Genomic DNA, 21,095 nt, shown 5'->3' on the forward strand with positions numbered 1-21,095 from the left:
CTATTTATCTCTCCCTGTGCTCTCTGTCTCTCCCCAATTCCCACCATGTAGGATGACCTAAATTAATCTACACAGCTCAACACAGGCTCACAGCTAGGACACACAGAAATATTTTCTATGTGTGCCATTCACATCACAATACTGTCTTAAGATGGGTAGTAATGCTTTGTGTAAAAATGAGGACATGCTGCATTTTTCTGCACCGGACCCATTATTAGTCACCACGCCAGTTATGCTGAGGTGCATAGGAATGTACTGCATAATTTGTGACATTTCAATATATTTAAAAAAAGTAAAAAGTGCCTTGCATTGTAACAATGCAAGACACCACCCCTTACTGAACATACACTTTGGACACCAGCCTGCACAATTAAACAGCTCGATTTAGCACGCAGCTGGTGTAAATGAGCCTCAAATACAGTTGATGTACCAGTATTAGCCATACCCCTACGCCACCACATTCCTAAGACCCATTCTCTACCCTTGTCCCTAATCTTGCCAGAACAATGATGGCAACATGACATTCAACTTTGTGGACAACCAATGGAGACTACTGCCTTGGTGGACAAAAAAAGACACCTCTGTGCAGTTTTACTTAAACATTTATGTAAACCCTAACAATAAACAGTTTATTTTGCTCTCTTAAATATATAATTGAAAGCATTTTGTTATATCAGTTCAATATCCGTTTGATACATGCAAAAAATACATGTTGATCTTGTCTGAAATTCAGTGTGCTGAGTCTTGTGCACACTTCCTGTGTTTTCTCAAGCAAGTAATTATACCCCCAGTTCTTATCTTGTAACTATAGGATGATTAGACTCTTCATCTGGAGATGGATGAATGGGATGGTCTGAGTAGTTTTGCAAAAGTAAATGTGGAAGGGCTGACAAAAATACTGTGGGGGCGAGGATTTATCAAAACTGCAAAACTGGAGCAGACAGAATCTGGAGCATTTGCCCATACTGCAGTAACCAAAAAGCTTCTCTCTTCAGTTTGTTCAGTTAAGATTTGAAAATGAAAGAGAGAAGTTAGAAGATAAGTGATTGGTTGCAATGCACAAGATTGAAGAAAATAGGTCACCAGCACTCCATAAGTTAAAATGAATGAGTCCTTTTAATGGACAATGATGTCACAGAAATCCAACATGAGCCGACGTTTCGGGGCCACACAGGGTCCCTTCTTCAAGGCAAGAGATGTGACACATCTCTTGCCTTCAAGAAGGGACCCTGTGTGGCCCCGAAACGTCGGCTCATGTTGGATTTCATTGTCCATTAAAAGGACTCATTCATTTTAACTTATGGAGTGCTGGTGACCTATTTTCTTCAATCTTGTGTTTTGCACGGTGCCATCCGTGAAGTTACTTCGAGCACCATTTATTTGATTGTTGGCCGGGACTGCTGAAAGGTGTGCGGAGGGCACCTCCATCAATTGCATCTGGTTGCAATGCACAACTGCTCCAGACTTTGTTTGCTCCACTTTTGATAAATTCCCCTCTGTGTGTTGTCAGCCCACAACAGAACTTAGGAGCTGAGTGCATTTCTGGTAGATCAACAGGTATTTTTCTGTACTTACAGAATCGTTAACCCTTTCCCTGCCACAGATGCATGTAATATGTTGGCAGCTGCAGGCCCCTCTAAGCAGTCTTTTTACCTGTTGGCTTTACACTGGAAGTGTTTCAGGTGGCTGTAAAGCCGCCTAATCAATTCCAGGGGCCAGTAAATGTGTGCACCCCCACCTTGCTTCCTGGGCTCAGGTGCCCCTCCTGCAGACCCTGGGTGTCAGCAGGTAGAGGGGAGAGAGACCAGTTGCCACCCATTCATTGACATCCCCCACGTAAAATGATGCTGGAAGCAATTATGATTTAATCACTTTTGGTTTCTGAGTTGTCGTTCCCTAGCTAGAGAGGCCACAGAACAAGCTGATCAAGTACAATCAACTTCAATGAGCTGCAGAGGTGACATTGGGGTCTATTATTTCACTAATGTCTCCTTAAAGAGCACCTGTCATCACTAACAAATAAACAAAATTAAAAAGTTTAATAAATAAGAAAAAGTAAAAAAAAAGTTTTAAAAGTACCTTGCCCATAGATACACACATACTAATTCATACACATGCCGGGTGCACCTTCGTATTAAAATGATGATTGCACCACACAGGTATCACTGTGTACACCAGAGTGAGAGCAATAATTCTAGAGCCATTATTCATGGTTAACTCTAAACGGATGACCTGTGCAGGCTTTTAAAGGGTCACCTATGAACAATTTGAGGTACCATAGCTTTTTGCCGCTTCACAAGTGTACACAATTTTTAAGTTTGGCATATTTGGTATTTTCTTACCGTTATACCGTTGATGTATATTGTGACATTTCTGGAGTTTATTTATACAGGCTTGTAAATTTACTAAAACTATCTATTTTCCAACAGGCATTTCCCGGGAATGGAAACTCAGACACTGTTGTCCGACATGACCTGCAACACCCAGTGGTAGCTCGTTATGTACGCATTGTTCCCCTCGACTGGAATGAAGAGGGACAGATAGGATTAAGAGCTGAACTCTATGGCTGTCCATACTGTAAGTTCATGTGCTTCAAATGCTGACTAATATAATATATACCTAACATTAAACTGATTTAAAATGATTATGATTTGGAAGAACTATTAATATCCACATTCACCTTCACAAATTTACTGTTATAGCAACCATATCATCTTTAATAAGACTGTTGAATTTTGGGATGAGACCTCCATGCCATTTTTAGATGTGAGAGTTTATAAAAATGGCGATCTTTGGGATACAGACCTTTATGTAAAACCCACAGACAGAAATTAATTATTATTACACTCCAGCTTCCATCTGACTATGGTATTTAAATGGGTACCCCAAAGCCAGATGGTGAGAGTAGAATGGATAGTAAGTGACCCTAATGCAAAAGAGGAGGCAATTAATATAATAAATATAGAGACATGGAAATGAAAGACAAGTTAAAAGATAGCTAAGTCAAAGGGATCGATGTAAAAAAAAATAAAAAATAAGGATTGAATATATCTAGAAACACTGCCAGTTTTCATATAAGATATTATTTAAAAAAAGCATTGGGGTATTGTGAGACGAAGTTACGCCACTTTGGATTAGCTATGGTGACCATCCTTTAGGAGAGGTATAACAATCCGAGATAAGGTGGTTTAGGACTTTGTAGGTATTTACCATCGACACTTTTTTTATAGATCCAAAGCAAAGTGGTTTAATTCCATGTTTATCAACACCAGAGGGTATTTTACCTGTCAATGTGAACTTGTATAAATGTAAAGCAAATATGTTGCGCTCGGTCTATGTGAACCAACTGCACACTAAAGTGTTAATAAACAAATCTGTGTAAAAATTGATTCAAGTGGATTATTTACATATGACTAGAAGGTTCAACACACAAACATAATAAGAATAATAAAAATCAACACTGGAACCTTCAGAATTAGTGCCAGTGATCAACCTCATTGGTTCAGCATGTATATTTTAAACACGTGAACCTCTGGCCAGCGGTGTAGTAAAACAACACAGAAAACTAAAATTTAAATCGTGATATTAATTCAAGCTGTGAACAAACTTTGAAAAGGAAGGAGGGGCTCTGTGGTGGCCCTCCAATACTCAAAAAAAACAAAAAAACAAAAAAAAAACGTGCAAATAAATCAAAACTCTAAAATAATAAACCATGAGTGGTGCTATGTGGGTGGAAATACACAAAAAACATCTTATAAGGTATGATTATTGATCAGATTACTTGATTACATAAAGGGGTGACAGGGAATTACAATGGAAATGTAGGGTGGTACAGTGAATCGCAGACCTTGATACGGTTCAGATTTGGTTGACTACAGCGCTTTTTAGAACTGGCACTGCTACTAAGAGCCTCACCTGCCTTCCTAGACTGCATGTCCCTGATATAATAAAACAGACTGCATTCTTAGCAAATACAAATATAGTACCAGATATGTACATTTTTTGTACTTACAGGGGCACTTTAACACACAGTAAATGTTTATAAAATGTGTTTACAGCTGGTTTTATAATGTTCATTTGAATTTTAGGTTTACTGGTACTTGAAGGGACAGACTAGTAAAAGAAAGAGTTTTCCATACTAAAATTACTTTGGTATTCATTTATGTACTTGAATTTCCTAAAACGAGATTAAAATAGGAAAAAACATTAATTTATAGAGAAACCTGAATCTCCTTGGAATTGGAATTGAGGGACTTTGGCAATCGTAATGAAATCCGATCTCTGAAGGCACAGTAGAAATAAAAAATACTGTATTATTGAACAGAGTTTCCTTATTCTTTCATAATGTTCAGAGGATGAGTGATAAGCCAATCTGAATTGTGTCATAATGCTACATGCAGCATTTATTTTTCGACTCCTATATAGCTCAGTGGAAGACAAACTTACACTCTAAATATATTTTTCTTATTTTGCATTACACAATATTTATAAAATCATACAAATATTATCTGTACAACCTTGGTTTATACTGTTATTTATCACATTAATAGTAAGCAAAAATATATAACAATATTTCATTTCCTCTAGTGTAGTTCTAAAATAAGGATGTGCGCTATTTAGTACATTCTTGATTATTTGAATTGTGGAAAAGAGACTGCTATACGTATTATTTGCATTATGATTGTGCTATTACTGCTTCATTAGATAGATAGATAGATAGATAGATAGATAGATAGATAGATAGATAGATAGATAGATAGATAGATAGATAGATAGATAGTTTAGTGGCTTGGAGGTTAGCCATTCTGCTTTGCTACTGGTTTCCTCAGTTCAAATCCCAAACCAGGACAGTATGTGTATTGACTTCTTTCTGTGCTTGTGTGGGTTTCCTCCGGGGTACTCTGGTTTCCTTCCACATTCCAAAGACATGCTTGTAGGGCAATTGGCTCCTGTCTAAATTGGCCCTAGTGTGTGTGCATGTAATATAGGGATCTTAGTTTGAAAGTTCCTTGAGGGCAGGGATTGATGTTAATGAATAGTATGTAAAAGCATTGTGTAAATTGATGGCTCCATATAAATATCTGTAATAGATGAACATAATAGATAGATGTATCGGTGGGCGGAAGGATACACTGAAAACCATTGTCCACTGTTGTCAGATTTACACAAGATCAAATGCAAACACAACAAAAACTCTAATGTTCACGTAAACTTAAGGATCAGATTTATCAATCTTTGTAATAGCTCAGTATAATGATGTAATGTTTTTGGCATTCTGCTGTATGTAGACATACAAAGTATGGCAAAGGCAAGGCAAAGTATCAAAACTGTTACATTTATAAAAATCATTATTGTAGTGAAACGCCAAATCAATCAATGTTGTTGTTCGGTTAGTTTTAGGTTTGAGATAACGGTCAAGAAAAAAAATGTGGCAAATGAACATGAAACAATGCAACCATACCAGTGAGCTTAAACACAGATCAAGGGTACTCACTGACTTTACGAAAACAAATCCTCTTTTCATGCATTCTTGCAAATAATTTTTTTTTTTAAATGCTTGCCTAAATACCCTAAAATGGAAGGGTGATGGCTGTATAAAGAATGTTGAACCTTCCCTATTATTTATCCCAATTTTACTCAGCCCTGATTCCATTGCTAAACAAAATGGTGCCAAGAGTAATTACGATATCCAAAGCACAGTAACACAAATTCACCTTGCATCTTGATGTGGCATACTATACTATTACATGATGGCTCATTGTATCATTGCTCTATGCACTGGCTTATTGAATATCCCTATCATTTTTCAGATAAACCCTGCATAGATTATTCTTTTTTTGTGCTAAGGAACCCTAATTTATTAAGGTTTTCTATATGCAGAAAGAAAAGACAAAACCCTCCTTAAATGTCACCTGCATTAACACATTCACTGCCACCAATAGGGGATTGGGATGGAAAAGTGCTGCTTGCAACAGGCTGGCTCCATAACCCTCATGTGCTCATTTGCTCAGGCTGTGAACTTGTGGTCTCTGAAGTGACCATGAGCCTACAGTCCAATTGCATCTGGAATTATCTTTTTCATAGAAGTATGTGATCAATGGATGATTGGTTGCCAATTACTAACATTACAACATTCTTCCATGGTCCTCCTTGCTGTCTCTCTGTTGCTGCCTGCTCCTCACTTTTTCCAGGTTTGTTAACATTAGCTGCAATAAAACTGGCACCCTTCTTGCTGGTCTCATCACCTGCTGTCTCCATAAAAAGATCCTGTCATCCATGGGGAATGTCATTCCCTGGTAAAATGTAGTAAACAAAAATGTAAAACAAGAAAAAAATATTAAAAAAAGGTCAAGTGACCATGCCCCACAGGGTCATTTGTAAATGCAGGTCATGTATACTTACCTTTAGAGTGGCCCATATCTTTAAATGCTACTGCTTTGCTGCTCCTTGGCTGCTTTAAGTATTCCACACTTCTGGATGAGTTTAACACCTGATTCTCCAACCACATGCCATGGTTCCTTTCATCAGCTTGTATAAGGGTTCAGTGGAAAAAGCAGATATCCAGAAGTGTTGAATGCTTACAGCAATTAAAGGAATGTACAGTGGATTCACAAATATTCTCTAGCTGTGTTTGTTATGGCCATGTCTAAAAAAAATACACTTAACAAAGTATATTTGTTATGTAAATATACTTTATAATATTGCATAAAAATATGTCATATTTTTATTTCAAGGCAGCAGATGCAGTTCTAAGCACCTTTTCACGTGTTTCCAGTCTTTCCTTACCTAATTTGACAAAAAAAGTGCCTGTCGTTTACAGAGCTCAATAGCTCAAGCTCCATATTACACTCTAAATTACACCTACAACTCAAAGAGTCAGATGATTAATTATTCATCCTTCCTTCCCCCTCTGTGCTATGGGAACATACTTTATTAATGTATAAAGCATATATAAGACAAAAAACTAAAATGTAATATAGTGCAGTTTACCAGTCTTTAGATGTGCTGGCTGCATTAGTTCTTTTTCAGGATTTAGTTCCTTTATTTTCATTTGGCAATCCTTCTGTTTAGGGTTTTGCAGTAAACAAATATTGGCCTGATAGGAGAGATCAGAGTTGAACACCCACTATTCATTGCAGGTCAACCGATGTATTCTTTACTACCTAAAAAACAGAAATCATATGTGCCAAGTTGGTTTTTTTCATCCTTGCCTTATCACACCATTTAAACAGAATTACAACTGGCCTGATCACTTGCCTCACTGATATTGCTTTTGCATGGACCACTATTGCAAGCATTTATGTTTTACGTAGAAAGCTTATTACATTATGAGGCTAGAATTTCCATTATTCTGTACTTAACCCTGACCATGTAAGGGAGCTTAAGAGCGATTGTAGATTGTTTTAATTCCTTAAAACTTACATAACAAACTTTTATGTTACATCATACACATCATAGTCGGTTAGCTGTAATCAGTTTTTTTTAGTTTCAAAAGATTTTTATTGTTTTTTTCCACACATGTAAATTAAGTTACAAACTGCATGAACACTCCAACATAGAGTGTCCGCACATAAAAGTTGTACAAACAGTGTTTTTTGCGCTTATAAAATGAAATTAACATAATTCAGTCACAGAGTACAGTAATGTGTGCTCAAGCTGCGTCCAGGGCATGAATGGACTCGGTCTTCCTGGGTCCAAGCAGCAAGGATGAGTACAATTACAAAAAATAATAATAGGAAAACAGAAAAATGAGTTAAGAGGAGGAGGGGAGTTGGGGGGGAGGGGAAGGGGAGTAAATGTAGTCATGGCGAGAATTCCAGCAAGCACCTTGGTTGGTAAGTATAGGGAAGTAGCAATAGTAGTAGTTGGGGGACTGTTATAGGGTCAGCAAACTGGTATCAAAGGAAGGTGGGAGGTAATGTCGTATCCAAGGATCCCAAATTATCTAAAATTTTTGGGTGCAGTCCATTAACCTCCCTGCCGGTAATCCCGAGTCTGGCTCGGGGTGAATTTTCAATGCTAGGAGACATGTTCGGCTGCCTTAAGTGCAGCCGAAGTACAGTTGATTTCAGCATGTGTACAACTAAAACCAGGAGGGAGCCGTTGTTCGGCTCACTTTACTTCAGCTCGCTTATTCACTCGGCTGCCTTCAGCAGCTAGGTGAATAACCCCATTAGTGATGTCAGGCAGAAAAGGATTCGGGTGTGTGTCTAAGCAGTGGCTCAATGTTTGTAGCAGGGAGGAGAGAGAATTTATTGGAAGGATGCTGGTTGTTAGACATATATGAGTAGTTCAGCTGGCCACACACTGCTATATTTTTTTTTGTTCAACCTGAGGTCTGAACAAACAAATACAGTATAACAGATTCCTTCATCCAAGTTAATCAGCATGAATGGACAGATCTCCCACTGGGCTTTTATAATCTGACAGTGGCAGGTGTGCTGCTGTCAGAATATCTGAACAGTAATGGCAGCCAATTGACATCCGTCACTGTTCACTGTTTCCAACTGTCTCTTTCGATTTCTGATAGGGCAAAAAGGATCACTTTGTCTGAAAGTGCACTTAAATATACATATGCATATATAATGATTAGTATGCAATGTTACAGTTATTGTTTCCAGTAGCATAATATTCTAAGAACTTTTGTAATAAGATAAATATTGCTCCCTAGTGGATGATTTGATTTAGTATGTGCTAACTTTTCTGCCAGTTTAAATGCATCTTCTGAATGTATTAGCTCCTTTTTGGTTATTCTGTGCCAAGAATGTCAGTCTGCTGACTTATAAGGAAAAGGGGGAATAAAATGCCTAATAGTTATTGGCTTTAGGGATGGCCGCATGTCAAAGTCACTGCAGGTGGTAACTGCTCTTCGTGTTAATAACAATTATCACTACAAGTGCAGAAGTCCACATAGGAATTAAATTCATCCCAATGTTGTTGATTATTGACAGTATTTTATTAACGCTCAGCTCTGTACATGCTGCCAGAAGTATTTTAGTCAAAATAAGCATTCCTATGTCATTTAGGCCTTTAAAACATTTCCTTTAGCAAAACACACTTTGAGCGGAAATGTTAGCCAGTATATGGAATGGCTTTGGGATTTTGAAAGAAAGTCTATTCCAATTGCAGGTTAAATTGTTAGTAATTATTACATGTCGGTTTAAATTAAACCATCTGTTCATCTATGCAGTTGAGTATCTCAATTCCCCTTTTTAATAAAGAGATAGTATAACCTCTTTAACCTGTGTACTGCCTAAGGGGCTTGTAATATGCAGGAATGTATTGCAGAAAGAATCCCTTGCATAGCTGCAGATTACATTTGTTTCTTCATAAATAGCCTTGTTATTGCATGTTCTTTATTATTTTTAAACTATTTGTACGATAAGGGGAAAAAGCTTAAAGGGTAACTCCACTTTTAAAATAAGAAAAAAAATCATAAAAACATTAGTTTAACATATATAATTGTTGCACAAGCCATTTGCCTTTTCATTTCAAACAGCAGGCCCCTTAAATTGTCTAAAACTATGAAAAAATTAAATGCAATATCGGGACCTGGAGGCATTGTGTACACTGTTGGTGTACAGAACACCCCCAAAAATTTCACTTCCTGTTTCTGTGATATACACACACAATTCTGAAGATGCACATAGAAGCTAATATGCTTATAACCACTAAAAATAAAAAATATACATACACACATGTTGTAAATACAATTGGAAATGACAGTTTTTCAGCATACAGTGCCAGGAAGCAGGACACGGACCCAAAGGCAGTGACATTGTACTTATGTCCCTTTTATGGCACCTACAGGACAAATCATAAAACATATTAAGCTTTATTTATCTAGGGCAAAGAACAAATGTTAAACATATATTACCATATAGTACCATACATAAAAATATGGTGATCCATTTATACTTCCCATCACTATTGCTGTAGAATACAAAACATTTCTAAAATGTTTACATTTTCCATCTGGAAGTTGGCAGGACACACAACATTATATTTACCTATATTCTGTAAATGTCATGATGTTAGTACAGAGTGTGCTTTGTATATGTATTCTCTGCGCACCAAGTAGTTGACTTACTCTGTTATTACACACCTACCAATCTTCCCAATGATTGCTATTTGTGTAGAATTTCTCAGTTGCAGTTGCACAGCCTCTTGTACACTAAATAAATGAATGCCTGTCAGTATGAGTGGCCTCAGCATTTATGGAAATAGACTTATGATCACTGCAAACCAAGCTTTGTACTGTGATGTCTATTATAATACTGAGAGTATTTATTCTGATTATTGTTGATCTTTGTATTTACAGAAGTCAGTTCAAGATTGCATATGGATTGAGACCTGCTTGTTTTCAATGTTTTAATGTTTCTTTTGTTGTAAATATCATTGTCTTATTCTGTTTGCTGACCATAGTTCTAACTGTCCACTTGTCATCTCGTACCAAAAATATTTTACCATTCTTTACCACATGATGCCACTTTTACTGCAATTAAAAGAAATTTAAAAAAGGTCACGAAAAGGTCATACTACCCAAAAGTAATAATTTAGTTAAGGGTTTATCCTGGTAACTTGATTCAGCACTTGCCCCCTGCTATGGTTTCCAGTTATGCTTTTGTCTGCCTAGTTATGGGTCACCCCTACCACCTTTGCATATTTCAGCATTTCCTGTTACATTCTACATAACATCAAATCCATTTTAAAAAGTCCAACAAGAAAAGTGAACGCCTCTTCCTAATGGCCACAGCAGATGTGCAGACCAGAAAATTTAGACATAGACATACCAGCAAAAGAGTTCACGAGAGAGGAATTGGTTGTTTATTTCTCTAGCATCTACCAAAACTGAAATATTGAAGTTGAGCAGATTACCGATTGTAATATTCAGACCAGTTCTGATCAATAGTCAGCCGTGTTAGTAAAATAAAAGTCTTTATTTTCTCTCTAAGACACTCCAACGGAAACAGCTTGTCTTCAGCAAATAAAAAAAATGAACAAAAACTTATCTTCAATATAACAGAAAGTCTGGCTCTAGTAATCAACTTTGAGTATGCCTCGACAGTAGCTACCCAGTTGCACCTCTCCCATTCTGGGTATATATATATGAAGAAAAAGCAAAAAATAGGGGTTTAAGAGAGGCATACAACCAATGCATGTGTATAAAAGATGTCAAAATGTATTGTATACATATTAAATAAAATAAATAAATAAATAACAATTCATGAGCAATGTACAATTCATAAGAATACAGATAAAAAGCCCCCAATTAGGTGTAACATGCAACAAGTGCCCAGGATATGCCTATCATCAACCAGTTATAACTTAATTGATTATCCATTTATTGACATGATTATCATTAATTATTCATTGTTCATTTACTGATTGTAATTAATTTTTCATTCGCTGGAAGACTGACATATCCGTGTCCCGGCGCGTTTTGCACCGAGCTTCTTCAGGGGACCACGGGGGGCTAATCTAACAATAATAATAGCAATAACAATTATACATCAATTGATTTAATTGCATCATTCAATTAATAAAATATAACATAAATTAGAATGTTTAAGCAATCGGCACCACAGGTATGAGGCCCCCCGAAAGGTGGGTACCCCATACTTACCAAACAACTAATGTCTGGAGGAGGACAGATATTTCCGGATTAAGAGAAAGTGATTGCAGGCCTGAATCAAACCAGCCCACTCAACTCCGTCCGAGACGATGCCAGGGACATCGGGGCCACAGGAAGAGGGGGCATCGAAGACGATGAAAAGGACCCCTATCACCTAGTCTAGAACAAATTACAGGGGTAATGAAATCAGTATGGGATTCTTCCCCCCAGTATAAAGATATCCCACCTAAATATACAAGGCATTGCTAAAATCTATATAAATTAAGAGATCAACATACAAAATCCATATCTACAGACTATTCTGACATTGGTATCCCCCTAATCCTCAAAGCTAATAGGTATTCCCTTCAACTAAAATCCCCACTTCATACCAAATTCTCAACCCCTGTTGGCAACATTAACCTTATTGTGAACATACTGTAAACCTCCAAAGAGGTCAATACTGTGATCATAGTTTTAAAATATATGTGATTAGCCGAAAGAGCTTGTCTGGATAGGAACAATGCCCTAGTGACAGACAGACCCATGTACATCTTGGGGTATCCACATTCCACCAGCATTAAGTGAACACACCTGGAGTGTGGAGTAGTCGTTTTAGAAAAAAGATTTCAATATAAGTGAAAAATAATATATTCCTTGTAGGTTACAGATAATTGGCGGCATTTTATCTGTATTCTTATGAATTGTACATTGCTCATGAATTGTTATTTATTTATTTATTTATTTATTTTATTTAATATGAATACAATACATTTTGACATCTTTTATACACATGCATTGGTTGTATACCTCTCTTAAAACCCTATTTTTTGCTTTTTCTTCATAGAAAGTCTGGCTCACCGCCTATATACATACGTCCCTTCTCAGCGGTTAGTATCCCAGCCTGCTCTCAGAGGGTCAAACATAGACACTGGTGCCCAGCAATGTCTCAGTTGCAGTCCACAGCTCCACATGTCCTGTTTCAAAAACACTTCACAGACAGTGCTAGCTGGCTTTCTGTGCTCCTTGTACACTGCCAGCAGCGTTAACCCTTACCAGACCTGTCAGAGTTGGGGGCTCTTTCCCACCCAATATCTCTTCGAGCCTCCGGATTCCGGGTCCCATTTAAAGGCCATTTAAAGGCCTACGAATGCTGGGAAGACTGCAAGCAGAAATCATCCCAGAACCCCTCACCATGCATTAGTGAGAACTTCTGATAAAAGCCGTTTATTATTTTTAAAGTTTTTTTTAACCCCCTTAAAGGGACCATGACCTAAACATTAAGGGAAACAATAAAGGAAATATACCGTCCGTCCAGGATGCATTCCTGGCATCCTGTACACTATTAATAGTTATTATAGAAAGAAGAGATTTCTTATTCTGATTTTTGTGTAAGGCATTTCATTAACTTCTTTTCTTACTGACCTCTGTACTGCCTGCTTAAAGGTTTTTCATAAAAGATGCATTGTACTTTTCCTAAGTATACTGTACTTGTACTAACTTATGTAGCCTATAAACTTAAAAAAGAATAACAGCGTTAAAGACTTACTTGTGCCTTTGCTGTTGCTTTATTCTTTGCCTAGTTTCTGAAACCTGTGATCAGACTTAGTATACTAGTATTAAAAGCATGAAAGAAAGTCACAAGTATAGAACACATTCACCCTAGTACTGAAAGGTCACCACAAGACTTCAAACAGTAAATCCACATGGACTAAAATCCAACTGCTTGTGTAACAAAGGGGACAGACAATCCTTGCAGCACCAAATGATGTCTAGGGATTATATACTACTAATAGATAAAGTATAAACTACTGAATGCACAAGATAATGCCTAAAACTTATTTTATTACACAAAGTAGAACAGTCACTTGAATTCCATTGTAGAACAAAGCTACTATAGATAATGAAGTCTTCCTGGCGATCCACTAAGGTTATATTATGTGCAGATTTTTTTCCCAAAAATGCGAGCCCCATAGAGATATTCACAATGACTAATAGAAATGCTCACAGAGGAGAGGGCATGCCTCAAAAAGTGTTACTGGGAGTATTACAATCAGGCAGAGAAGAGCTTGAAAGTGTGGGTCTCTCTGTTATGAGTGCTGGTTTGGAGACTAAATTCTGCAAACTTTTCCTCATATGGTATGTGCCTGTATGTATGTTTACCAAACCATTGTTGGCTGCATCAGTTTCTAAAAAGTCAGGAGGAGCAAAACAGTTCAGCAGGGATCCCAGGAAATGGTATGATGCAGCCGAAGTTGGTGCAGTCAAAATTAAGGAATGTATGTATGATGGGTGGGTGGGAGGAATCTATAGGTTGTCTGATATCATGTTTACTTTAGTGACTGCTAGTTACTGCTGACTGTTACAGACTACAGAATTTTAGAAAAGCTACTAAATAGTAAAATAATTTCAGTGGGTATGGCTAAAAGGAAGACAAGTGGCTTGAAAATTACATGAAAAGGAGACATTTGTCCTTTGTTTTTTTTGCTGAGACTCACCTCCATTTCTTGCTTGATAGATTGATGTGGTGCACACATGATTAACACTTTTCTGTTTCTCACTGAGAAGGGAAGCCAACTAAGGTGCACAGATTTAAAAACATCTCTGTATTTTTATCTGAAGCTTAAAGTATATTTTCACAGCCATGATCCCTTACATGATCCCTTTTACATAGCATAAGCAAAAAAATCGGTTCTTGCAGTTTGAATTGCTTTTACTTGGGTTAGGGTTTTAAGGGTTAAAATCGCTTCTATTTCTTTGAAATGTTAAGAGGGGCTGTGAGGGGTGAGGGATCTTGTCCATTGAGAGGTGGCGTGTCCATTGTATGTTAATGAAGCTTATCAGATAAACACAATCCACATATTTCAGTCCCAAGTCTTTCCATTGGGACAGGCCACTTTGAAAGGATACTTAACCTCCCTGGCGGTAATCTCGAGTGTGGCTTGGGGTTAATTTTCAGTACCAAAAGCGGTAACCCCGAGCCACACTCGGGATTACACTGTGCATTACTTACCTTGTCTACGAACCCCTCTGTGTCCTCCGGACGATGCCTGCATCCATCTTACGGGTTATGTCACTTGCGAGCACCTGCGTCGCAGTGGGGCGGAACTGGTGGGAAATTTAAAAGTTAAAAAAACGAGAAAAAAAACCCTGAAATAATCAGACCGCCAGGGAGGTTAAGCTACTTAAGGACCCAATGATCACCTTAATGACAAATTGGATCTTTGGCTCCAGGCAAGATTGAGCCATTAACAGCCTGCATAACTTTAGTCCAACTGCTAGAGAAGAAATACTTAAAGGAGAACTATGAGGTAAGTGATTTCCACTCATCCTCACAGTTAGAGCCAACCTGTGACAAAGAAGCTGTCACAGGTCGGCTCTATTGATCGGGAAATGAGCAGAAACATGCAGCCGATCCGCTCACTTTCCGATCGTCTCCCTGCAGTGAGCGGTGACTGTCAGTTGTTCATTTATATACCACTCTTCCATGAAACACAAACTGGAAAAACTAAAAATGTTAAATATTGGTCATAAAGACAGCTCTCTTTACAAAAGTAAACCTCTGAATTGTGTCTTGAGAAGATCCTCGACACCCTGAACAACACCTGGTTTATCTATACAACAAAAATGTCACTTCTGCTCATAACTTCTTTGCTCTTGTCAAGATCAAGCCTTTCCCTTCACACTGTCATGGGGCTTGGTGCAATACGATTGTGAGGCAAATGAAACAGAAGGGATTTAAGTTGGAAAAACAGTGGAGGAAAACACATACCTAACCTGCCAAAAAATCTCTAAACCAACATCTTGTGGATTATCAGACCATTATTTCACAAAACAAAATCACGCTATGTAACACATGAAAATGCAACAGCAACTAACAAACCTGGTAAACTCTTCTGCACTGTGGGGAAATTGCATAATCCAAGGTGTCTGAAACCAAATTGTTTTTTTTAACCATAGTTTTTTTTATTGAAGATTTTACACAATACAGGCAATGGAAACAGCAGTCATAAGACCCATACAAAATAATGTACCAAGAGTTGTTATAGAAAAAACCTGGCCAACGGTATAGGTGCATCACAATAATGACATACATAACTAATGGTCTAATAAGTTCTCAAACATTACAGCATAAAACAATTAAGGCACATAACGTAATATCGGGGTAAAATAGAACAATTTGTGCAATTGGCGTTCAGGACTGCGATGGTACATGTGTCAGTAGATGTCTCATAACCTTGGGGGATAGGGGGAGGGTATAACATTTCAAAGGGGAGGGGAATAATGCGGGGTAAGGTACAGAAGAACAGATCTTGGCATTGCAATATGGAATGATACTTATACTATGTAATTACCATAGTACCATTTGAAACCAAGTTTTTACCTCTAACTGGAAAGATGTGAGCTGTTTTTTTTATGACCTTGCAACAAAGTCTCCTTATTAAGATGTAATTAAGTCTAAAAAAACAGCAGACCAGATCCACTATGGATCACTTTTTAGAGGGGCAGTAAAATCTGCCACTTGTGTGAACAAGCCCTTAGATTGCACCACCACTGAAACCTTCCTTGTGTTTTTTCTGTATAATGTATAGTATTCTGATATTTATAATTACCATTACTTAGCCAACCATTGCCCCTTCTGCATTTTGATATATTTTTTATTTTTTATATTGTTGCTCTTCTCCTTTTCTATTCCCTTTACAGACTATATTCATCTTATTGTATCACTGTTTATATATTAGTGTATTCATCTTTACACATCTGCTTCTGCATACAAGTCTGCTATTCCTTGATTAAAAAAACAAGTTAAAAATAATAAGAAATAATTCAAATAAAAAATTAAAAAGTGATAAAAAGCAAAGAAATAATAAAGCTAACAAATATTTTTAAAAAGCTAAATGTTGAAAAAAACTACCCGCCTGGCGCCCGAAACAGCATATCCTGGGCATCAAGCAATAGGAATTTCACACCCCTGTTTATAAAATGCATTTAGACCAGCATTCTAATATCTTCTCCCCTTTCCCAATTAGGTTTGCATTTTATCTACAAACATTGACATCTGTAATTAAAATCTTTTCTTTATCATGTTATCCTGTTTGAACAGATTTCTTGCTACTTTGTTTCAAACAGGTCTTCTATCCTAAACTTTTCTTCTACTTACAAATGTATTTACCATTCTTTTTTCCTCAGTAAATTCATCTATGCTTTTTCTTGTTCTCTAATGTTTTAGATTTGTCCTTATTCCTTTCTTCTTCTTCGGTTCCACACTCCTCATCAAAGCAGTCTACATTGCTTTGTAAAATTTAATACCCAAGAACATTCCTACTCATTCTATTATTACTTTTATTTTTTGTAGCTTCTTACCCGTCTCGGTTGCTTACTGTCTACATTTTCTGTCTACATATGCGTAATCATTTCTTCTTGATATTTATGCAACATTGTTCAATCTGCATTCAGCATATTAACATTAAAACTCTTTTATTTGAATGCATTAGATTATTTTGCCTGTGTTTCGAAAGGATCTTACAATGGTTTGAAGTTGTTGGCTTGTAGTTATTATCCCAATGGCCAACATCCAACCAGGACAGGTATTTTGGTGCTAGCAGTGCAAAATGTGTAACAAATAAAACAGTCCCATAGTCTCATCAGTCACTTTTCTCTGTTTCATGCTGCAGCTTTTAACTGTAGGAATCACAGCTACTGCTTTCATCTTCTGTCCCACAGGAATGTAGGTATCACCAGTGCTCAGCTCACCAACATGGGTCTGCCACAGCTGTAGCCCACATACAACTACATGTGGCATTGCCATCTCATATAGGTACACTTTCCTCTATCCACCTTTCCATTGCCTGTAAAACACACAGGTACTAGATGTATTTATTTACCACTAGATATATTTGACCTGCCCTACTCTTTGTGATCAATTAAATATAAGAGCTATATGGTACACAGCCTGGCAGGGCTTTGTCTCTACCTATTTCTTGCAGGGAACAGGATACAGTATGTCATAGGAACTATGTGATAGGAACTCCTGTGCAGGAAAGGTTTGTCTATATTTTGCTTATAGGCTTACTGATATCTGGTCAAAATGAACAGACCTATGCAAACTACACAGCTAGAAATAGAAAGTTTGACTGCCAAGACAGGAGTAATAAATCTTCACAGTGTTATCTTTTAACCTCGGTAACAACATAAAGCTTCAATATCAATGCCTACAAGTGTTTAGGAGTACATTTTTAATTAACTTAGGTTTTTGTCTCAGTTGTATAGAGAACATTGCTCCTAAAATAGTGGCATTTATGTTTTATAAGATTTGGCAACCCTAGCCCCTTCAGTGTGTGCCTCACATCCCAGCTACCAGATCTTTGTAGAATTTTTAAAGAGATAAGTGAATAGGAATGTCAATGTTTCTGTTGCAATCACTTTAAAGAATTATTTTAGGTGGCAAATGAAAGTAATTAGTGAGCTATTCATGCTATGCAGCAAACACTGCAGCTGTACTAAAATCAGAGAGTTATTTCAGCCCATCGTGGTTGGAATTCTCTGTAATGTACTGCCGCCAAAATCCAATGCACCGCGTGGTTGTACTTCGTGAAGAATATGCTGTGTAACTTGCTCTCTCTGAAGCACCAATCACTTTCACACTTCCACACTTCCAAGGCAGATTTTAATCTGATTGGTGTCTGTCAGTATTTTTCTGCATGGGAGTGAGTGTAATACAGCAATGACTGGTCAAAAACCGAAGTAGTTAGCTGTAAATGTTACGTTCCAAAAAATGGAACTGGGTGGCATAGTGGGCCCTAGAGTTTTATTTCCGCTCAGGACATTCTCTGCATGGAGTTTCTATGGTTTTCCTGTGTTTTCAAAGATTTCCTCTGGGTGTTTTGGATTCAAGACTAAACAAGTAGGCTCAATACTTTCTCACAATTAGCCCTATTGGGAATTTTCATGTTTGGCCAGAAGTTGATCATTTTTTTATATAATAAGTTGCATGTGTGTCCATCACCATTAACAACTAAGTGGTTGGCCCCAGGCCCACAATAAATAAAAGGGGAAGATTAGGTCTAGCACAGGAAGAATGTAAGACTAAAAAATGCTTTCCCTTGTATTCCATAACAAATTACATATATATTAAAGCAGTCTTAACTGCTTGCTCTTTGAAAGTGTCAGTAACCCAGTGCAAGTCAGGGCTGAAACAATTTGTGCTGTTATGCTTAGCATATCATACTAGCCAGTAGTGATATACAGTTTAGCAGCCATCCACTGGCTGGTTACCAATTCAACTATTGAAGACAAATGCTCATATTTTTCCAGAATTTATAAATATTTTAGTAATCACTAATAATTCCAGTTAAAAATTGGGTTTGATAACTTGAATTTAATCCTACAGGGCTATTCACAAAAGGGTGAAGAGTTTGTAGAAGGCAGAATAAGTGAACGATCTAGGCCAAAATAAATGATTCATTAAAATTCTCCAATTCTGCTCACTTTCCATTTCAGCTATGTGGTTCACATCTCCTGCCTTCTACAAAGTCTTCACCCTTTTGTGAATAGCCCCGCAAGATTTTGATTTGCCGATCCATCTATATTTGAATTCCTCAGCATTTGTCCTTTTGTGGTAGAAAATCTAACTTCCTTGCCATAGTTATACATATATACATGCATTCCATTCTATTCCATACAAAAGAACATTAAAAGACTGCAAATTATTTGTCCCAGGAAAAAAAGTAACCCACACTTCAAGTGCTGCAAAGTGACAACCAATAAGCTAATCTGTGTACTAAATTTCTGCATCTATCAGGGAGTAGTTCACAGGATTAGAAATGGGTTTTGTTCCTGCCTGGAGATCCGATTCATTGTAATCCCCCTCCTTATATTTGCACAACTGCTTGTGTGGTCCGATCCATGACCATATTCGTACAAAGAAAAAAGGAGGTTAACTCGTCACAGAATGGCGGGTTAATAGTGGTCAATTTAAGGATCCGGACAAGTCAGTTGGTTACATGAAAAAATTAATTTTATTGAAAAAAGGACATACAAGATAACACATTTGACTAACAAACCCACCATGAAACCTATTAAAAATTACAGACAATCATGAATTAAATGTGGATCGATCCTTATTCACTTCTATCATTAATTTCACCGTAAGGGGTAAATAGCCGGTGTAGTACCAACGTTGCTACTTATCCCTCCGTGAAATAGCCCATGTATTTGTCGACTAACATAGGCTGTCTAGATGAAGATATGTCCCAGGGTATGGGCAATCAAAAGGAAAGATTTTCTTGTGATTTCATTCTATGAATTAAAGAAGAGGGTCAAAGTGGACTTGAGATGGTGACCTAGGCTTCGTGCACTTGGAATGAAATTATGTAATGTACTCAAATGGTGATACTTGTTGGTGAGGTTGATCCTATGTGGCCATCTACTGATTGGATGGAATATATTCTCAGATGTTTTCAGTTCTTTTCCCTCTATCTTCTTAAAGATTCCTTTGATTAGATGTTTAGCTGTGGGGTTAAGTTTTTCCTTGATTTGGTGTTGGCTGAATTTGGCCGTGTGTGCAATGAACCCCTTCCTCCTTCTTTACCTTGGGATATTGTAGTGGGAACACCGAGATATAATCGAATTATCTGCTCAGACCGGGTGGGAGGGGGGGGGGGGGTTTTCCCATGGACAGACTATTACTGGACTATCTTCAATGTCACGCCTGACTTTAACCTTCTCTCTCTCAATGGTATTGAATTTTGAGTGTAGAGGGTATAAGACTTCACTTCAGAGTGGTATTCAGATACCGTCCTTAAAGGACATAGATAAAGGATTTTTTGTCACTCACGTTTACTGAAGTTTTCTTATAGTCCGGGCGGTTTGAAGACTTTTTCCTTCCTTTGGAGTCCAGTGATCTATTCACATGTATAGATGCCTTGTTATTTCCTCCAGGGGATGGTTGTTAGTGGCTAATCACCGATAGTGGATTTAAGGGATGTTTCCACTTAAGGGATCTTTGAATCATCTCCTGGATATTCTAGGTGTAGTCTGTCTGCTGCTGAGAACCCCGAACCCCGGTTGAAAATATGGCAGAGTTCCCTGGTATCAGGATGGTACGTCCACTTGTGGCATAGTAGTTATGTGTCTGATTGTTGTCTGTCTGTCTGTCGATGCGTTTCGCCCCTCCTACAATATGGGGCTTCGTCAGGACATACTTTGAGGTCGGGGGAACTGCTTTTCAATCAGTTAGGTCACGCCCCTTTTCTTTCTTTTTTGATCATTAATTTAGATTGTGCAGGGTGGTTCCCCTTCCTCCAGGTGAGAAACCACTTCTCACCTGGTGAGAAAGGGGCGTGACCTAACTGATTGAAAAGCAGTTCCCCCGACCTCAAAGTATGTCCTGACGAAGCCCCGTATTGTAGGAGGGGCGAAACGCGTCGACAGACAGACAACAACCAGACACATAACTACTATGCCGCAAGTGGACGTACCA

The 21,095-nt window shown here is 37.7% G+C and overlaps 1 protein-coding gene across 1 annotated transcript in view; it reads left to right on the top strand.

Annotated features, from left to right (window-relative positions):
- Positions 1–21,095, top strand: part of LOC108794943 (contactin-associated protein-like 2) — a 575,529-nt gene that overhangs the window by 186,082 nt on the left and 368,352 nt on the right. Inside the window, exon 3 of the mRNA XM_018566095.1 lies at positions 2,430–2,577. Within this exon, the coding sequence (XP_018421597.1) occupies positions 2,430–2,577 (148 nt within the window). The remainder of the gene's footprint in view (positions 1–2,429; positions 2,578–21,095) is intronic.

Source organism: Nanorana parkeri, unplaced genomic scaffold (assembly GCF_000935625.1).
Source record: "Nanorana parkeri isolate BGI_ZX_2015 unplaced genomic scaffold, ASM93562v1 scaffold916, whole genome shotgun sequence".
Classification (NCBI taxonomy): Eukaryota; Metazoa; Chordata; class Amphibia; order Anura; family Dicroglossidae; genus Nanorana; species Nanorana parkeri.